Source organism: Wolffia australiana, chromosome 14, assembly GCF_029677425.1.
Source record: "Wolffia australiana isolate 7733 chromosome 14, ASM2967742v1".
Taxonomy (NCBI): Eukaryota; Viridiplantae; Streptophyta; class Magnoliopsida; order Alismatales; family Araceae; genus Wolffia; species Wolffia australiana.
The window spans coordinates 6,029,705-6,050,938 of NC_135848.1; the positions used below are offsets into that span (position 1 = coordinate 6,029,705).

The 21,234-nt window shown below is 46.6% G+C and overlaps 1 protein-coding gene across 5 annotated transcripts in view; it reads left to right on the forward strand.

Moving 5' to 3' along the window:
- Positions 1-21,234, forward strand: part of LOC144711878 (uncharacterized) — a 36,054-nt gene that overhangs the window by 7,528 nt on the left and 7,292 nt on the right. For 2 of the 5 annotated variants that reach the window (XM_078585997.1, XM_078585998.1), the window contains 10 exons: positions 4,098-4,235; positions 14,946-15,056; positions 15,142-15,192; positions 15,284-15,384; positions 18,883-18,970; positions 20,159-20,296; positions 20,376-20,630; positions 20,706-20,784; positions 20,867-20,958; positions 21,037-21,117. In XM_078585997.1, coding sequence (XP_078442123.1) covers positions 4,098-4,235; positions 14,946-15,056; positions 15,142-15,192; positions 15,284-15,384; positions 18,883-18,970; positions 20,159-20,296; positions 20,376-20,630; positions 20,706-20,784; positions 20,867-20,958; positions 21,037-21,117 — 1,134 coding nt within the window. Of the gene's footprint in view, positions 1-4,079; positions 4,236-14,945; positions 15,057-15,134; positions 15,193-15,283; positions 15,385-18,882; positions 18,971-20,158; positions 20,297-20,375; positions 20,631-20,705; positions 20,785-20,866; positions 20,959-21,036; positions 21,118-21,234 lie in introns of those variants that run through there. The other 3 variants (XM_078586000.1, XM_078586001.1, XM_078586002.1) reach the window with 3 other exon arrangements.

The following is a 21,234-nucleotide window of genomic DNA, read 5'->3' on the forward strand; positions in this document are numbered from 1 at the left end:
TATTAGGTCCATTAAGGACCTAATATATGCTGGGCCTGATCTATATCAGGCCCAGCCTCCAACAGCTATAAATATAGCTGTTGGAAGTCCTTTTTGAAAAAAGGAATCTCTTCTGCAGCTTTTTCCAACGGTCAGTTTTTGACCGTTGGACAAAAGCATTAACCTCTCTCTCTCTCTCTGTGAAAATTTGTATAAAAGGGGCATCTGTTCAGTAATAAAGATCAGTTCATTTTTGCCCCAATTTTTCTGTCTCTTCTCCACATTCTCAGAAATTCTCTCTGCAGTCCACTATCTCATCTTTTCCTTCAATTTATTGCAAGTACTACTGCAGAACAATCCAGAATGTTGACTGCTAATCTCCTTCTTCCCTTCAGCTGCTGCTACCTGTTCTATAAGGATTATACAAAGAAACAAACTGAAAACCCTATTATTGAATGTTGAGCCAGCTGGTTAAATATAGCTCACTCAATTATGGGCCAAGGCCCACGTAACTGAAGAGACCAGACTTTTGAACTTATCCTTATTTGTCAGTGTATGTTCATGGAGAGTGCTTTGGATGAGAAAGCCTCGAGGCTGAAATCTTCAGCTCAGTTGCTGGTACCTAATGATGATGGAACAGGTGAATTGACTTTTCAATTAAGTGGAGAGTTAAAATGTCGCAACTCCTGTTGAAAAAGAGGAGAAAAGGCAGGAAGTGACAGAATGATAGGGAAAAGCAAAGAAGAATGACAGAATGATAGGGAAAAGCAAAGAAGAGTGGCAAACTTCAATAACAAAAGAAGCGTCTCAAAAAAAGAACACAGAGGATCTTTATTACTATAGTTGCCTGCGAGCACTCTACTTTCCACAAATCCAGTCGATATTTCCCAGTCTAGATGATACTTTAGCTGATAAACAAAACAATGAGAAAATTGAATCTCTTCTCCTGAGTTTGCTTGAGAAGCATAGGTATGATAAAGTTTGCGTCTCTTCTCAAGGAAAGAAAGGCAGGATAGGATCCTTGCATAAAACATCCTGGCCAAGAGCATAACGGTGTGTGATGATCGATGGTGGCAACAGCATAACAGCGGTATTGGGGGAGAGAGTTTGATGGTGGCACAAGGCTCCACAGTACTGGGAAGGTGTGTCGGCGGCTGTGCCTGGAAGAGACTACCACAGTATTGGGGAAGGTCGACAGCTGTAGAAGGTGGATGGGCTGACCGGTAGAGGGGTGACAAAGGCAGTGCTGGAGGGTAGACTGCGGTGGGTTGAGAGGTCGTGCTGACAGTGGTGGACAGCTGATGGGGTGATATACTTAGTTGTGAGATATCACTCCTTTGGGTTGATCTGGCGGAGGATTGACATATGCGGAGGCAGAGGACTGCAGTTGGTGGCTTGGTTAGCCTAGTGGAGACAATGGAGAACCAACAGTCTTATTTGGGGACTGATTGCTGGTCATTGAAAGTTACATTGTAGCTTCAGCGAGGCGGCATTAACAGTCTTGCAAGCGGACGAAGGCATTACACCATGGTGGCATTGATAGCTAGAATGGTAGAGGCCAGTGTGAATATCGTAGTAGGGAAATTAGTGGGAGAAAGGGCTGGGTGGTGGCCGGGAAGTAGACAGCGGATATTGGAGGCACAGCAGGTCAGGAAGGCTGCTGTGCTGAGACATGATCCAAAGGGAATAGCTGTAATGCTGGTGGAAGACACAGAGAAGGAACTCGAGCAGGGGGCATTAGTGGATGGGAGGATGAGGAGGTAGAGAAAGATCCACTGCAAAGAAGTGGGCATGTGTGATGGCCGAGACAGAGGAGAGGATCCATCAGTTCAGCTTTGAAGTGCATCTCTTGGAACATGCATAGATTCCGTGACGAGCGGTGACATGTAGTGGAGGGAAGATACTAGCATGAGCGGGTTTGCGTGGTGTCCTAACAGCGAGAGACTGCTGGAAAGTTCTGAGGTTAAGGATTGAATTTGGTGGGGTGAGACTTCCTGGAGGGTTTTTGGCAGTGTATGCAGTTGGTTGATCCGTGAGTTTGATGTTGGCCTGGAAAAAGAGGATGTTTTCCAAAGAGGGATAGAGGATGACGCAGTTCGTAGTAACTCTGAAATTGAAAAGACAGAGCGATGGCTTTGAGTGGGTTGTTGCCTCAGTTTATGGTCCAGTTAATGCTGCTCTTAGAGATACCCTTTGGGAGGATCTGACTAAAGTGGTCTCAGCCTTCCACCGGCTCCCATTGCTCTTTGGGGGGCATTTCAACATGACACTAGAGATGGAAGATGCACCTAACGGAGCTGGCAGGCAGGACCCAGGTTTGCCACATTTTGGTCGATATCGGTGGCATGGTTGCAGGAAATGGGGCCTATGGTCCGTATGTAAACTCGGAGAATCGCGAAGGGACCCACCATGTACTCTCTCTTGGACAGGTTGCTATGCTCAATGGAGTTTTGAAAGCTATGAGTTCAGAGGAGTATCTGGTTCTGAATGTCTTGAAGGACAGTTAAAGAGCGGAGATGAATTGGGAGAGGAGCTCGGTTCCAGTCAGATGGGCATCTACTTTTTGGCGTGGCATGAGACAAACCTTCCCTTGAATCTAGGTATTTTTTGGTGCCAAACTGGGGGATGGCTCCTTATTTCAATATTGGTCCAATGACTAATCTACTTGAGGCATCCTCCAGAAGGAGTTTCCACGTCCTTTTGCCCTTGCTTGGAATCCTCACGGTCAGTAGTGTTGAGATGACGCATGAATTCCGATGTTGGAGGGTGCTCTTTCACTACAGAGGTTGGGAGAGTTGTTGCTCATGCAACTGTTGTTATTACACTTCAGAACTTTGAGCGACACACAAGATGACTGGAAGTGGTTAAGCACCTCTTTTTTGGTTCAGGATGCCTTTATGAAGATCAACAAGGGATTGATGGAGGAATCAACAATCATCAATACATGTAGACTTCTATGGAAGCAGAAGGCTCCCGATAAGGTGGGGATTTTGTGTGGCTGCATATTAGACAGTGACCTGTGACATGAGCTCTCTGGAAGAGACTATTCCCGGATGCATTGGCAGAATCAACAATGAGCACACAGGGCAAGGAAGATTGCTCTCACCTTTTCTTCGTATGTCAGTTCGCCTAGGCATATGGGTCTTGCAGAAGATCCCATGGGAGGATGTTTTCTTGGACAAGGCCTTCTGGGACTCTATCAGGGGAGGCAGGTCTAGGAGGGAGATGGTGTGGGGAAGGCTCCTTGCAGTAGGTGCTATGGGCTAAATGGTTTTGCTGTAAAGAGGTTGTGTCAACAGACAGTATTCTCGATGACCTGGATAGTCTTGTTTCATTTTGGTTTAGAAGGGAGTAAAGGGGGGAGGGATTCTGGTCATCCATTTTATTTAATGCACATTTAAATTAATAGCATCGGGTTGATCACTGATCCAATGATCTTCACTATTTTCTTAAGAAAAGTTTGGCTTTACCCTTACTTTCAAACAAGAGCTCAATGCTTCAAGTTCCTTCTCTTATAGTACAGTCTTTCCTTTTGATCTGCTAGCAATTCCAGGATCAAGAGAAGAATGTCACGAGAAGTGGTGATTTTATGATCTTCTGCAAGCTTGCGCTCTCTTTTTTTCATTTTTTCCCTAACTTTTGAGCTATTAAGAAAATGCTTAGGCCCATTAATTTGGTGACAACCTCATGAATGATGACAGAAGATGCTTAGGCGCATTACTTTATATGTTTCTCGTTTACCTTTTGGAAAAGTGAAGTAGTGATGTGACCATGACATCGCAGGACTGCATCGCGTCAAAATCATTTTATAGTTTTTGGGTCCTTTGAAACACTTTTTATGTTATGCTTCTTTATGCGTCTTACACTTTATCTTAGTGTATTGCATCTTCACCCCGTCATTGCGAGTAATTGGTTTCCTTTGGGTTGTGATTATTTGCCCCTTTAAGAAGAAAAGAATAGGGAAATAGGTATGGAGTTGATCCTTTGACTTATCATTGAGGCATTTTTGTCATTCTAATGATTTTTTGCTCCTAGAGTCAATAAGTAAAGTATTATTCTGATTAAGTGTACTGTTCTAAATTTAGTTAACACTGAAAAAGTTCCTCTTTGGTTAATAGCCAGAGGCATTTGTAAAGATGCGGCCCCGTTGTGAAGCTCCTCGACGGGATATGATATATAATGCAAACTACACAGCCTGTCGCTATGTACGAATATCGTGTTTGCGTGGCAACCCAATATCGATATACTTTTTGCAGGTAATCATTTTGAGAAAGAGTATTTCTGGTTGCATAAAACTGTAGTACAAGAATATGATTCATTCTTACTATACTCGGAGAAAATAAAGATAACTTGTGTGATTCTTTGAAATTGCATCTTCCAACATTGCGTGATACGATCTGGATCTCTTAAATTTGGCTGTATTTAACCTAGCAAGAAAAAGATTAATGAAAAGAGTCTTTCGCAAAAGGCTATACCCAGATACTTCGTCACAATGGGTGCTATGCTTGAATAGGGAGGAAGATTGCAACCATCTTTTCTTTGAATGCTCCTTTGCTCATACGGTTTGGGCCAGCCAGCCACTCTCAAGGATGAGGGTGACATCTGAACTGGCTTTTTGGGACTCGGCACAGAATTGCGCGGGAAGAGGAAACAAGGACGGTGGCCGAGCACTAACGGTGTTGTGGGCCATTTGGTTACATAGAAACGAGGTATTGTTCAGAGGAAGACGGGCTTCTACAGATGGAGCAATGCATGAAGCAGAAGGAATTAAGGCAGCATGGTCCTCCCGAGTGACGGGAAGTGAAGGGAGATATTGACGATGATTGAAAGGAGGGTATAGGGCCTGTAAGGTCCTGATGGGAAGTTCACTGATTCGTCGGGTGTTCATCCCTTGTTAAAGTTCAAAAAAAAAATTATATTGTATACTGGACATGTGAAGGCACATCTAATCCTGATGGCCAGTATATCTTAGACTGGGTTTTAATCTGTCTTGACTGTTGAAGTATCTTCTTCCAGTGTCTGCTGGTTGCGTGAGATCTCTAGTCTTTTTTAATTTCTAAAGTAGATTTCATTTCGTTCTTCTCAAAGTTAATTAGCATCTTGAGTCCTTCTGGACCTCTTGCCCAATAAGGAAAGAAACAATGACATTACGATGGGGTCCTGACAATGAGTTCCGGGGCGGAGGATTACATTGCATGAGGGGAAAGGATTGATAGAGGATTGGAGGGAAGAAGGAACCGGTGGAAGAGGAAAGATGGAAAATCAGATAGAGAGGGTCATCTTAATACTAATGAGAGAATGTCGTCCTGTTATTGATAATTAATGCTCAGTTGCAGAGAACACAGAACTTTAGATGACATAGAGATCAATGTATTAACTCAGAAGGATGGTATTGGGTGGTGTCATGTTGGGTTCATCCTCAACATGACGGGAAGGGAATACGACTGAGGGTTGACAACTGATGATGTGATGAACTCTGATGGATAGATCAGCATGCCGTTCGCCATGTCACACCTCCCTAAATTTTTATAAAAATCCATCACACTATACTGTCATCACCAAACCCGTCACGCCACATCATCGTCACATCACCAGGACTGTGCCACTGTTGGTCACCAAAGTTCTTATTCTCTCTCTCTCTTGCTTGCTCTTGCTCTCTCTCGCTTCCTCTCTTTCTTTCAGTCTCTTTTTTTCTCAGTGTCTCTCTCTTTCTCTGTCTCTTGCTTTCTCTCTGTCACTCCGTCTCTCTTGATCTCTCTTTCTCTCAGTCTCTTGTTCTCTCTGTCTCTCTCGCTCTCTTTCTCTCAGTCTCGGGTTCTCTCTCAGTCTCTCTCTCTCTCTCTCTCTTTCTTTCAGTCTCGGGTTCTCTCTCAGTCTCTCTCTCTCTCTCTCTCTTTCTTTCAGTCTCGGGTTCTCTCTCAGTCTCTCTCTCTCTCTTGCTCTCTTTATCTCAGTCTCGGGTTCTCTCTCATTCTCTCTCTCTCTCTCTCGCTCTCTTTCTCTCAGTCTCTCTCTCTCTCTCTCTCTTTCTCTCAGTCTCGGGTTCTCTCTCAGTCTCTCTTTCTCTCAGTCTCGGGTTCTCTCTCAGTCTCTCTCTCTCTTGCTCTCTTTATCTCAGTCTCGGGTTCTCTCTCATTCTCTCTCTCTCGCTCGCTCTCTTTCTCTCAGTCTCGGGTTCTCTCTGTCTCTCTCTCTCTCTCTCTCTCGCTCTCTTTCTCTCAGTCTCTGGTTCTCTCTCAGTCTCTCTCTCTCTCTCTCGCTCTCTTTCTCTCAGTCTCGGGTTCTCTCTCAGTCTCTCTCTCTCTCAGTCTTGGGTTCTCTCTCAGTCTCTCTCTCTCTCTCTTGCTCTCTTTATCTCAGTCTCGGGTTCTCTCTCATTCTCTCTCTCTCTCTTGCTCTCTTTCTCTCAGTCTCGGGTTCTCTCTCAGTCTCTCTCTCTCTGTCTCTCTCACTCTCTTTCTCTCAGTCTCGGGTTCTCTCTCAGTCTCTCTCTCTCTGTCTCTCTCACTCTCTTTCTCTCAGTCTCGGGTTCTCTCTCAGTCTCTCTCTCTGTCTCTCTCGCTCTCTTTCTCTCAGTCTCGGATTCTCTCTCAGTCTCTCCCTCTCTCTCTCTCGCTCTCTTTCTCTCAGTCTCGGATTCTCTCTCAGTCTCTCCCTCTCTCTCTCTCGCTCTCTTTCTCTCAGTCTCGGATTCTCTCTCAGTCTCTCTCTCTCTCTCTCTCGCTCTCTTTCTCTCAGTCTCGGATTCTCTCTCAGTCTCTCCCTCTCTCTCTCTCGCTCTCTTTCTCTCAGTCTCGGATTCTCTCTCAGTCTCTCTCTCTCTCTCTCGCTCTCTTTCTCTCAGTCTCGGGTTCTCTCTCAGTCTCTCTCTCTCTCTCTCTCTCGCTCTCTTTCTCTCAGTCTCGGGTTCTCTCTCAGTCTCTCTCTCTCTCTCTCTTTCTCTCAGTCTTGGGTTCTCTCTCAGTCTCTCTCTCTCTCTCTCGCTGTCTTTCTTTCTGTCACTTGGTCTCTCGCTCTCTCTTTCTCTAAGTCTCTCCTGCTCTCTTTCCCTCTGTCTATCATTCTCTCTCTCTTGCTCTCTTTCTCTCAGTCTCTCTCTCTCTCTCTCGCATTCTTTCTCTCAGTCTCTCGCTTTCTCTCTGTCACTCTGCCTCTCTTGCTCTCTCTCTCTCTCATTCTTTCTCTCAGTCTCTCGCTTTCTCTCTGTCACTCTGCCTCTCTTGCTCTCTCTCTCTCTCATTCTTTCTCTCAGTCTCTCGCTTTCTCTCTGTCACTCTGCCTCTCTTGCTCTCTCTCTCTCTCTCGCATTCTTTCTCTCAGTCTCTCACTTTATCTCTGTCACTCTGCCTCTCTTGCTCTCTGTTAGTGAGATAGTCAGCCTTATGGGCTAATGGGCCCTATTCTATAAGCCCATTAGCCCTCTTATCATTCTCTCTCTCCTAGGGTATATGTATACCCAGCCATGTACTCTATTGAGTTATGTCATTATCTTCTTCCTTCCTCTCTTGACATGGTATCAGAGCTCCAGAGCTCTTCCATCTAGGGTTTGACATCACCCTCTCGCTGTCTAGCGAACCCGGAGCGTGACCGACGGATCAGCCACAGCGTGAGCTGTAGCCAGCCCGTGGAGCTTCCGGAGAACCAGCCGCAGCCAAAACCCTAGCCGCAGCCCTGCGCCGCCGCAGCGGCGCGGCGCGCAGGCGCAGCCGCGCACAGCCGCAGCCGCAGCCGCGCACAGCCGCAGCCGCAGCCGCAGCCGCGCACAGCCGCAGCCGCGCACAGCCGCGCACAGCCGCAGCCGCGCACAGCCGCGCACAGCCGCAGCCGCGCACAGCCGCTCTCCAGCTGCAGCCACGCACAGCCGCAGCCGCAGCCGCGCGCCAGCCACAGCCGCGCACAGCCGCAGCCGCAGCCGCGCACAGCCACAGCCGCGCACAGCCGCAGCCAGCTGCCTCAGTCGCCGCCGAAGCAGCAGCAGAAGCCGCAGCAGCCGCAGAAGCAGCCGCCGCAGCTGCAGCCGCCGCCGAAGCAGCAGCCACAGCCAACAGCCGCAGCCGCCGCCGAAGCAGCAGCCACAGCCACTGCCAGCAACCGCAGCCGTCGCCGCAGCCGCAGCTTGCAGCCGCAGCCGCAGCATGGGCCGCAACCTCAGTCACAACAGCCGTCTCCGTAGAGACCACGGCTCTGATGTCGGAGGAACTTTACTCCACGGGCCAGACGCGTCAACCGGCCGTCCCAGATGATGGCTTCACCGATGCAGACTTTCAACGAGAACCATTGTCACACAAGGTTACTCATTCTCTGCCGGCGGTTCCCGACACGACGTGTCTCCAGGGCCCGAATTTGTTACAGTGGCGTCACTTTGTCGAGACTACTCTCAAGGCTCGCCAACTGTTCAAGCATTGCACACAAGCCCCGCTTCCATCGACTCATCCACACTATGCGGCGTGGGAAGCCGAGGAACACTTCGTCCTTGGATGGCTCTATACGACCTCCCTGGCACCCTCGTTCCGTGAAAGGTTCCCTCGCTGCTCCACCGTGAAGGGTTTTTGGGACCATGCCAACAAATTTTGCGGCCGCGAAGGGGACAACTGGCGCCTCTTTATGCTCGTTGCCAAAGCCAGCAACTTTCGCCAAGGCGCACTGTCCATCTCGGACTATGCGCTGGAACACAAGAAGCTGTGGGACGAGGTGGACTACTACTTGCCGACGGATGATCCGACGTGCAAGTCATTCCAGAACACTCTTCGCCTACGCCTCTTGGGGTTTCTTTATGGCCTAAACAAGGAGTATGACGACACTCGGCGCCGTGTCCTCCATCGCAAGGAAGGCCTTCCTTCCATTGATGACTTGGTGAAGGAACTCCAGGAAGAGGAGAGTCATTTTCATGTCATTGGCACTCTCTCCTCGGAGACAGCTCGTGACTCGACTGCCCTCCTCGCCCGGCCTCCCTCGCCCGCTCCTGCTCCCCCCGCGGAGGCGGCCCCCTCCAGGCTGATTTGCTCCTACTGCAGCAAGCCTGGACATCTTCGCCAGTGGTGCAAGAAGCGCAGTACGACAACCGGAAAAAGAAGGAGGCTACCGAAGGGAAAGCTATGGTTGCCTCCTCCTCTACCTCTTCTACCAGCCCGGCGACTATTGAGCAGCTCCAAGCCAACTTGGCCCGTCTCTGTGACCAAGTGGCTACTATGCAGACTCCGACTCAGTCGACGGCACATTTTGGTGGATTTGGTGCGTTCTCTATCCCTCAGTCTGAACAGTGGTATTGTGGTACGGCTTCTTACTCGCCTTTCGTATCGGATACGAGCTGGGTTCTTGATTCGGGGGCAACCGAACACATGACCCCGTTCAATGACCGGTTTGTATCCTACGAAAGGCATAGTGGGGACCGTACAGTTCTTACAGCTGGTGGTGGACGGTTGCGTGTTGCTGGAATTGGGGCAGTTTTTGTAGACGGCCTCGGAGTGGTCAGCAATGTTCTTCATGTCCCCGCCCTGCGAGCTATACTTATGTCTCCTCAGCGTTTGGTTGACAGTTTGTCCTGTTCTTTTCACCTCCAGCCTGACGGGATGTTTCTGTCTGACAAGGTGGGTCGGACTACACCGATTAGGCGGGAGAACGGGTTGCTGTTGTTGGACGATGGGGGACGCTCTCGGTGCTTCCTGCTTCACCGCCAACTCCGACCGGCGGATGTGCAGCGTATGGGACGTCTCCAGTTGGCTCACCAACGGCTGGGTCACCCGCCATTTTCAGTTTTACAGCGTCTCTTTCCTTCAATGTGTACTGGATTGGACCTTCAGACTATCGTGTGTGATGCCTGTCAACTGGCAAAGCACCGTCGTTCATCTTTCTCTCCGTCCACCTCGCACTCCTCCACTCCATTATTTCGCATCCATAGTGATGTTTGGGGACCCGCCCCGCACGCTAGCCTAAAGGGCCACCGATACTTTCAGATCTTTGTTGACGAGGCCACCCGCTACACATGGGTCTACTTGTTGATCGCCAAATCTGAGGTTGCTTCGACGGTCCGTCACTTCTGCACCATGGTTTGTACTCAGTTTGGCCGAGGTATTCAGCGCTTCCGCTCCGGTAACGCCCGGGACTTCGTCAACATCGAGCTGGCCACGTACTTTGCTGACCATGGGATTCTCCACGAGTCTTCTTGTGTGGCCACCCCGGAACAGAACGGTATGGCAGAACGTCGGATCGGGTATGTCACGTCGACCGCCCGTACCCTTCTGCTGAACTATTCTGTTCCGTGGGCGTATTGGGGTGAGGCGGTGTTAACGAGTACCCATCTCGTAATCCGTCTCCCCTCCCAGCCCCTCGGGTTTGTCAGCCCACTGGATCGTCTCTCCACGACGTTCCCCCATCTCTCACTGCGGACTGGACTCCTCCCTCGCATCTTCGGGTGCACGGCGTACGTCCACGATACGGCTCCCTCTCGCACGAAGCTCGATGCTCAAGCTCTCCGGTGCGTCTTCGTCGGGTACGCTTCTCTCCAGAAAGGTTACCGTTGCTACCACCCTCCGTCTCGGAGATTTTTCATCTCGGCAAACGTCACCTTTGCCGAGCATGAGTCTTACTTCGGTGATTCTACCTCGCCACGCCTTCCGCTGGCTGAGGCGTCTTCGACTCCTTCCTTGGAACCCTTTCCGTTTGTGGGACCCATTCCTCCACCGTCGCCGTCCCCAGCCACCTTCTCTCCCTTGCCTCCTACCGTCTCACCTCCCGGTGCACCGTATCCTCCCCCTAGGGCACCTCCTAACCCCGGGAAGTCCATCTCTCACCCCGAGGAGCTACATCCTACTCTTGGTGCACCGTATCCTTCTCCTAGTGCACCACCTTCCCCCGGGGAGCCTCCCCCTACCCCCGGGGAGCTATCTTCTTCTCCCTCCTTTGCTTCCGCTCCTCCGTCGGACGATGCGTCACCCTCATCTACTGATGATGATGCTCAGTTGGGATGGCCTATCGCCCTTCGGAAAGGGGTTCGTCAGTGCACTCGCACACCTCTCTACCCCTTATCTCACTATCTCTCTTTTGACCGGCTAAGCCCTTCCTACCGGTCCTTTCTTTCTCACATCGAGTCGCATCCACTTCCTCGTCGCCTATCCGATGCTCTTGCTTCTCCTCATTGGAAAGCGGCGATGGATGAGGAGATGCAGTCCTTGCTCAAGAACCACACTTGGGAAGTCGTTCCACTTCCTCCTGGCAAGAGGGCGGTGGATTGCAAGTGGATTCATGCCAAGAAGCATCGTGCCGATGGTACTCTCGAGCGCCTCAAGTCTCGACTTGTGGCTCGGGGGTTCACTCAGTCGTATGGCGTGGACTACTTCGAGACATTCTCTCCTGTGGCGAAGATGGAAACAGTCCGTCACCTCTTGGCGCTTGCCGCTCACTCCGACTGGCCGATACGACAGTTTGATGTGAAGAATGCATTTCTCCACGGTGACTTGAAGGAGGAGGTGTACATGCAGCCACCTCCCGGGTATACCCTTGGTCCTCCGGGCTCCGTCTGCAGGCTGCGGAAGTCTCTCTATGGACTGAAACAGTCGCCGTGGATGTGGTTCGGTCGGTTCTCTTCGGTCATGAAGACCGAGGGTTACACTCAGAGCAATGGGGATGCCTCCCTATTCTTCCGTCACAGTCCCGCAGGTGTCTCCATCTTGACCGTGTACGTCGACGACATCCTCATCACGGGGTCCGATTCTGCAGAGGCCGGCCGCCTCAGCTCTGCGTTGGCCAAGGAGTTCGAGATCAAGGCCCTCGGGCCTCTTCGCTACTTCCTCGGCCTTGAGGTGGCCTACTCCCCCCGGGGGATCTTTGTGTCACAGCAGAAGTATGCCGTCGACCTACTGGCCTTGACAGGCATGACCGAGTGTGCGCCCATCGACCCTAACGTCAAGTTGGGTAAGGGGGAGGACTCAGCACCGGTGAACGCATATCAGTACCAGCAGGTGGTGGGGAAACTCCTGTACTTGACCCACACCCGCCCCAACATTAGTTTCTCCGTCAACCTCCTCAGTCAGTTCATGCACTCTCCGCGGGAGATCCATCGTCAGGCGTCCAACCGGGTACTTGCGTACCTAAAGGGCTGCCCCGGGAAGGGCTTGTTCTTTCCTCGGAGTATGGAGCGGACCGTGAAGGTGTACACTGATGCGGACTTTGCCGGCTCAGTTGTGGACTGTCGTTCCACCACGGGGTACTGCACTTTTGTCTTCGTCAGTCTTGTCAGTTGGAAGAGCAGCAAGCAGGACAAAGTGTCCCGCTCCAGTGCTGAAGCCGAATACCGGGCACTTGCCGATGGGGCCTCTGAAGGCCAGTGGATATACGGAATTCTCCATGACCTTCGTGTGGAGTATTCCGGCCCGATCCACTTCTACTGCGACAACAAGTCGGCAATCGCCTTGGCAAAGAACCCTGGCCAACAGGGACGGATCAAGCATATGGAACTCCACCGCTACTTCCTCAAGGAGCGCGTGGACGAGGGCATCTTTGACTTGGAATTTGTTCCATCCGCTGATCAAGCTGCTGATGTCCTTACCAAAGGACTATCTCGACCTCTCCTGCAACGTGCAGTGTCCAAGCTCGGCATGGATGACATCCATACTTCGCTTGCGGGGGGGTGTTAGTGAGATAGTCAGCCTTATGGGCTAATGGGCCCTATTCTATAAGCCCATTAGCCCTCTTATCATTCTCTCTCTCCTAGGGTATATGTATACCCAGCCATGTACTCTATTGAGTTATGTCATTATCTTCTTCTTTCCTCTCTTGACACTCTCTCTTTTTCTCTGTCTCTCTCTCTCTCGCATTCTTTCTCTCAGTCTCTCACTTTCTCTCGGTCACTCTGCCTCTCTTGCTCTCTCTTTCTTTCAGTCTCTCGTTCTCTCTTTCTCTCTATCTCTTTCTCTCAGTCTCGTGTTCTGTTAGTCTCTCTATCTCTTTCTCTCAGTCTCGTGTTCTCTCTCAATCTCTCTCTGTCACTTTGTCTCTCGCTCTCTCTTTCTCTCAGTCTTTCCTGCTCTCTTTCTCTCTCAGTCTCTCTCTCCTGCTCTCTTTCTCTCCGTTATCGTTCTCCGTCTGGCTCTCTCTCTCTCTTTCTCTCAGTCTATCGTTCTCTCTCAGTCTCTCATTATCTGTGTGGCTCTGTGATTCTCTCTCTCTCTTTTTCTTAGTCTATCGTTCTCTCTGTCTCTGTCTTGCTCTCTTTCTCTCAGTCTGTCACTCTCTTGCAGTCTCTCTCTCTATCTCTTTTTCTCAGCCTCACGTTCTCTGTCTCTCTTTCCCTCTCTCTCTCTCTCTCTTTCTCTCAGTCTTTCCGTTTTATCTGCCTCTCAGCCTCTCATTTTGTGTCTCTCAATCTCTCGTTCTCTGTCTCTGTCTCTCTCGCTCTCTCTTTCTCTCGTTCTCTCTCTATCTCTCAGTGTCTCGCTCTCTCTGTTTCTCTCTTTATCTCTCTGTCTCTGTCTCTCTCTCTCTCTATCTCGCTCTCTCTCTCTCTCTATCTCGCTCTCTCTCAGTCTCTCTTTCTCTCTCGTTTTGCTTATCTGAGTCACCCTCTTTCTTTATTGGAGTCTCTGTCTCTCTCTAAATCTCAGTCTTTTGCTCTCTTGCTCTCTCTCCTCTCTTTCTCTCTTTCCCTTTATCTCAGTCTCTCGCTCCTGTTCAGTCTCTCTCGCTTGTTCTTTCTTTATCTCAGTCTCTCGTTTTCTTCATCAGTCTCATTTTCACGTTCCCTCGGAGCATTCTCTCTCTCTCACAGTATCTCACTCTCGTTCTCGCTCTCCATCTCACTCTCTCTGTCTCTTGCTTTCTCGCTCCCTCTCTCATCCTCTTGTTCTCTCTCTCTCAGTCTTTTGCTCATCCTCTTGATCTCTCTCTCTCTCTTCCTCTCACTCTCACTTTCTTTTTTCTCTCTGTCTGTCTCTTGCTTCCTCACTTGGTCTCTTGCTCTCTCTGTCTCTCATTGTCACTCTCTCTCTCTCACTGTCACACTATCTGTCTCTTGCTCCCTCTCTCTCAGACTTCACTGTCACTCTCTCAGTTTCTCTTGCTCTCTCTCTCTCTGTCTGTTACTTTCATTCTCTGTGTCACTTGTTCTTCTCTCTCTGTCTTTTTCTCCTGCTCTTGTTCGCTCTCACTCTATCTCTCTCAGTCCCTCCCTCTCTCTCATTCTTGTGCTGTCTCCCTCAGTCCCTCCCTCCCTCTCTCTGTCTCTTTCTGACCTCTTGCAGCCGCCACCTTTGTACATGTGGAGGGAAAGAGTGAGGGAGAAAAACGATTGCCAAACCAAAGTCCTGCTCCGAAACTTATGGGTGCCAGCTGGGTTTGATCCTACTAGCCTGTGATGCCTCTAACAGCCTTGATGGTAAAATCTTACCGCAGGCTCATCTCACGTTTTAGTTTATTAAACAATGCGGATGAAACATCTATTGTCCAGCCTTTACCCTTCATATCCTGGTCACTAAATGTACAGTTGTTTTTTTTTGATAAATCTGAAAAATTAACCATTGTTGTTCTCTATGCATCAAGTTGGTATTTAATCACTCAAAACTTAATGTTTTGATCAAGTTGATTCATTTTCTTTTGGTGGATTTACTAAGCTGACAAGTCAAAATTTCACGTGGCATGCTATGCGGATGATGATTTGAAGAATATCTTTGGTGACGAGACTTCCCCTGTTGTGGGATGAAAATCTATCCTTGTTTTACTCTGTGACGTAGTGCTTTGGATTTTATTAAGTTATGCACAATACTCCCCATTAGATTGTTAGGGTGATCATTGATGGGGGTGGTAATTTCAGTTACATATTCACTCAAACAGCAAATTTCAGTGTTGAGCGCTCTCTTTAAATGATCTTTACTTTGCACAAATAATGGTCGATTATTTTGAAGGCTATTTATTGGCTCTTCTCATTATTCATTCAACAATGGCTCTTCTCATTATTTATGCCCCTTTCACTGCAGCTCATTGGTGTTTCTGTTAGTGGACTTGAAGCAGAGTTCCAGCCTATTGTTAACCACTTGACACCGCATATCATTTCTCACAAACAAGAACCTCAGAACGTTCATTTAAAGGTAGTATCTCTTATTCTTGGACATAAATTTATAAAATATTGTTGACATGATCTTGCTATGGCATCTAATGCTTTTTAGTCATTAGTTGCTTCAAGACATTGCCGGGAAATTGTCGACATTTCTTCCTTATCTGGAGGTAAAAAAATATTTTTTTCTCGTTTGGAAATTTATCGTCTCCTCATCTTTGCTGTCATTTCTGTTTATATCTGCATTTTACTGTTATGCAGACGGACCTTTCTAATTTCACCGAGGATCCTGATTCTAGCATACAATTTTTGGCCATGCTTGCGGGTCCGTGTTATCCACTTCTTAGAACTGTGAAGCAAAGGTACGTTGAAGTCCACTATGGCATGGTAAATCAGGGATTAAAACTTTCTTTATCTAGTCTAATTGTCTCTGGTTCTGTATTTCTAATCCAATATTTCTTCATCTACTATACTGGAAAAATAAATTCTCTTCGTCCTGAATATAAAACAATGTGCGAGTGATGTGGTTAAGAGTCACTGTTTGCATTCTAATAAAGTCACTTAGACATTCCTCTGACTGGGCTTACATAACAGTTCTGTTGTAAAACGTAATAGTTCTGTTGTCACTGATAGTTTGATTTCTGCTGAGGAATGACAGAAGTCGTTCTGGAAATTGTGAAGTGTAATCTTTGCTATTTGTTTAACTATTTCATTGCCAAGGAAGCTGGTCTTTCAACGTTTACACCCAGCAGGTTCCGTGAGAGGAAAAACCTTATAGCTTGATTGACCAATAAACGTGTATTTTGGAAATCATTGAGTTTATTAATCATTTTTTTATAATAAATGAGTTTATTAATCATTAATGAAATATTTCAAAAAATTAATGAAATTAACCTTGATTAGCTTCACTTGTTTTTTCTTGCATAACGGGAGATAAACACCTCTCCTTTGAGAGAAAAATTGGTCAACTAGGAGATAAACATCACCATTCATATCATGGATGATTGCTCGGATGGAATTATGGGGGTAAGAAACAGGGGACCCTATTTCTGATTCAAGCCCAGGACGTGGAAGTTGAGAGTAAGACTTGTTATGATGTAGCACATGTTATGATGTTAGCTGTACTACGTTACCTAAGTTACAAACTAGCCGTTGTATCTCCCATTCCTATATATGTGTGTTAAAACATCAAAGGAAACGTCTTCTTGACCTTTCTATTGGCTCCCAGATTCTGCCTGTCCTCTAAGAGTGTGCACCTCTTCCCCTCCGTCTGTCTGAATTCGTCTGCTGTTGCCCTGACTGAGTTTGTGATGATGGCTTAGGTCCAGGGACTTGCTGTTTAACTGTGCAGGCTGTGCTCTCGGCCATCCCATGATTGTCCCTGTGAGTAGACCTTGTCAGCTTTCTTCTTTACACAATGGACATCGGTATCTTTGAAATTCAGCTTATGCTGCGGTTGAATATTTGAGCTCAAGTGGATTCAAATTCTGGTCGCATTCCCTTCAGATAGTGATAGACCCTGTCAATCAGAATATAACCACGATCCATGGAGTTGTTTGTATGTGGCTGGTGAAAAAAATGATCTCCTTACATGAGGTCTGAAGCTCATTAGCATATGCGAGGGCAGTCTGATGCTCTTGCATAAGCCACGAAGAACAATCCACAAGGTCTGCATGCAGGATTCATCTTGGCACATTGAGTAGGGTCCCTCACATCTTTGACAGTGTCAAAATCCATATAATGTTGACCTTAATCTGAAGTCATTGATTTTTTCAAAAATAAAAGTCTGAAATCATAGAGGCGAATCACCAAGTATATAAGACAGCTTCATCACAATTTGAAGATGGTTGACCGTTAGAATCATGAAGAGAAATCTTCACCATCCCAGCCAGGCTGGTTAATATTGAGGTAAATCTTCATTTTCCCAGACAGTCGGGACAGTCAACGTTGAGGCTAGTCTCATGAAGACTGTAGCTCCTATGGGGCACTGTCTTACGGTATAAAGCATCTGCCGTTCCAAGCGGTTGGGTGGCAATACTATGGGGCGTGTTGTGCAGGATCCTGTTAAGGATGCCGTCACAGTGATCGATTCCTATTTGAACAATCTTGCAGGTCAAAAAAAGGCTAGGTAAAGGATTGTTTGCAATGCTGCAGGCCTAGTCTGTATTGCTCTGATATCAGGTCAATATTAAGGAGTCTAGCAGACGAAATCACATGGACGGAGGAAGAGATACACACTAGTAGGGCGCAGGCCGAAGCTGGGAGCCGATAAAAAGATCATGAAGAAGTTATATGTCCTTTGATGTTTTAACATGCATATATAGGCATGGGACATTCAACGGCTAGTTTTTGACTAAGATAATGTGTCATGTAAGTGACAGTTGCTACATAACAAAAATAATTTAATCATTTTTGTTATGTAGCAAAAATGATACCCCTAAGCCTGTAAACAGATTTTATGAGTTTGCCTGTTTGAAAATTAATTTAATATCGTTCAATAGCCTTAGAGAAATTCTTGAGCTATGACAGTTCAAACTTGACTTCTATGCAGAGACCTATAAAGCAAAGGTGTTTTTTAGTGCTATTGTTCTTTCACTTGTACTTTCTTTTCTGCATTTATGGATTCAATCGGGGAATACTGCAATGTAATTTTTAAATCCTTTTAGAGTCACAAATAAGTAACGACTTACAGTTTCTGTTCTTGAACGTCTATCTCCTCATTCAATCCATTGAGATTTGATCATAGTGCTCTGGCTCCTCAGCTGTTGTTTCCGCATTGCTCTGTGTCTCCCTCGAGTTCCCTCGCTGAATGCCGATATCTGTTCCAAGTCAACCTCCTCCGTCATCTTTTATATCGGTTCTTTTTCAAGAATCCCATTTCCCACATAAAACTTGTCGGTTATGCTTGTAAGTCTGCACGTATGTTCCGCACGTGCTGATTAGTGGACCTCTCAAGGCATAAGGCCCCTGTCCTTTACATGTCAACTCTTAGGAATATTATCATATTGTTATAACATTGTGGTATATTTCTCCCCATAAGTTTGGGTGAAGGGACACAAAACTAGTTCAGCATTAATTTGCCAACCCATTAGGACAAGGTTTCTCATCAAATGCCCATTTCCAGCCAAACACAGACTTATATGCAAGCCATGTTATCTGGATCCAAGTGCTGTTATCCACCAACTACATGTCCTGTTCCATTGCTGTGCGCCACCCATGGTGACCGAAGGCCCCTGAGACAGATTGTTACACAAATAAATCTGACAAGTGGATGACACCAGGGAATACTTCACAGTATGGAAGAGAGCATGCTATGGTGCAATGCAGAGGTACTTTTTGGATGGCTATTGGGAGGTCTGGTTTATCAGAGGCCGTTACAAGCACGTGGTAACAGACTGTCAGATGGAGCAACGATGTCAGCCTGATTGAGCTGTGTCAGGAGAATCTGCGGAAGTGAAGGAACTATATAGAAACTTGAGTAATGGATGGGCCCAAATGCAAGGGCACAATGGGTGTACAACTAGGAAGGTACAGGGCATGCTGATGGTGATGACTCACAGCAAGACATGCGAGCCATAGACTCATCCTCATGATTGATAAAATAAGTTGAGGGGATCTCTCATCTTGAGGCCCTAATAGAAGGATGTCTAAAGATCGCAAAATAAACTAGCCCAAAAAGAAGACACCTGGGGAGGTATTTTAATGGAGAGTGAGGTTTAAGTGGGCTGAGGCCCACATTTCTCAAGATATTGTAACAAATACTTAGTGAGCATTACCTTCATGAAAAGTGACTTGTATTTTACCTACGTTTTCGTAGCATTGATATTGAATAAGAGTTTTTTCTTCTATTGGGTCCACAGAGAAGCTGTGCGGGCAATATCAAGTAGTCCTGAAGCAGAGATGAAAACTAGTCAAGCTCCACCCATTACTGTTTCATCTAATTTTGAGGTATATTGACTTCCCAAAACACTTCTTATGAATCAGGTTTTTTCGATGAAACTTAGGGGATGAACTTGTTTTGCTTAATATTATGGTAATGACTGACTTGATTGAAGTGGCTTATGATTTTTATTTTAACTTTGTTGGCTCATAAACATTAGGCTATGACTTGTAGACTAACCGCCTGTCAAAAAGATTAGCCTATCTCCTGTTTGTTTATTTTATCTCTCACACCCTTTTAATTCTTTCAATTTTCCTTTTTTCTACTCTTCTATTTCCAATGTTGCACAAATACCTTCAACTAGATTGTGGCCTAGTTGGTAAATTGTTTTCACTCTGTATTTAAGGGGGAAAGAGTTGTAATGAGAATTTGGGGTTTTCATCCGAGAAACTATAGCGCGTTGATTGGAGGCTGGAACTAGAGGTTAGGGGAACAAAGCCCTCCAGGGCCTCTGGCACGTTTTTCCAATTTGAAGATTGGGGTTTGGAACGGACAAAACAACTTGCTTAAAGTTCAGTCTGGGCCAGTTTAGATACTGGCCCCATTCTGCTGGATCTGGATCTGGGTCTCACGTGAAAAATAAAATCTCACCGATTGGGTCACGTGACCACGCGCTTAAATGGGATTTTCCCATGTTGGATTAAGTGCATCAAAAAAAAAAGAAGATTGTGGGCCTTTTTGAAGTTGACCGTCATTTTGTTTCTGGGAATCCTCAAGGTCAAGTTGGCGACTCCGAAGGCAATCCTGAGTTCTCAGGTGGATTTCTGAAGTATCAAGCTTGGTGCATATATGCCCAAGCTTCGACTGGGATGCAGTGTATACTCAATTGTGGTGGTCCCCGTTCATATTATGTTGTGTTAATAGTTGATCTGTTCTCTTATAAGTTAGTGTGACATCTGGGAGTTGTAGCCCTCTTTCAGTCTCCTCTTTCACACACTGGTTTTCTCCCTATTTCCTATCCTCCACCAGTCATTTCTTATCCTGGTTTCATGGTAAAATTCTATACCCTTTCATACATATGGAGCATGGATATTTAAACACTCGAAAAAGTAATCACAAAGCATTTCTGGAGAAAAAAAGAATTCGATTACTATGCATATCTGATGAATAAGGCCTCGCTTATTCCTGGCATGCCTCTACCATTGCTATATAAAACAGGCTTCTGGTCATCCTTCCTGAATCACCATTTTTTGCAGGTTCAGTCAAGGCGACACCGTAGTTCCGCTGCAGATTTTCAACCTTCATTGTGCTCCTTAGTTTTTCGTCCGGACGTAGCACTCATGCTTTTACGCAAGGCGTATAAGGATCATGAACTGGGCTTTGTCTGTCGACTGGTATGTATGATTAATTGTTTGGACATGTTGCACGTGGTATGATGCGTTTCTGCGTTGATCATGGTTTCTTGGAACGCAGGCTTCACTGTCTTTACATAAAATTGAACTGCCCACGTCATCTGGAATCATCTCAACTGGTGATCCTTTCTCTTTGCCACCTGTTGATACGGGAAGAGCTGAGGCCTCTGATGTTTGTTTAAGTGACTATTCACAGCTATTTGGGGAGGCATGCTCAATACCTGATGTGCATATGGACATAAATTTTACTAGTCTTCTGGATATTTCATCAATAGAAGAGGGAATTTTCCACGTTCTCTATGCTTGTGCTGCACAGGTACTCTCTAGTTGTTTTTCTTAAAATGTTTGTGCAATCTGGTGCTTATTTGGCTGACTTGGCTTCCTTATGAAGCCTCTTTTATGTGGAAATTTAGCTAAAAGCAGAGTGGATTTCTTATCTATTTTACCACTAGTGCAAGCTTTGCTTCCAGGTGATTGACTCAAAGACTTGATCTAATCGATGAATTTTATGTGTATAATTGATCTTTGAAATCATACTTTTGTCTTGAACAGCATTTCGCCCTCCGCTGCATACGGTTCAGGATCCAATTAACGATCATTTCTCTCAGTGGGCACATCCCCTTGTTCTACGAGCATTATCCCAGGTATATCTTCTGGTAATAAAAAAAAAATGATGCTTTGGGGTTTTAAGGAAGCTGACGTTGTTTTTGCTGTGGATGCAGATTGTTTCTATGTCATCTGTCACGTACTATCCTCTCCTTCGTTCTTCTGCGGGTTACTTATCATCAGTCTCAGCATCACAGGTCTTAGTTTGATAGTGAATCTAACCTCATTTTTCTGTAGTTCTGCACTGTTTGTTATTCTATTTCTGTCATTTTTCTGCAGTATTTTTTTTAACATATGTGTTGCCTTTGAAATCA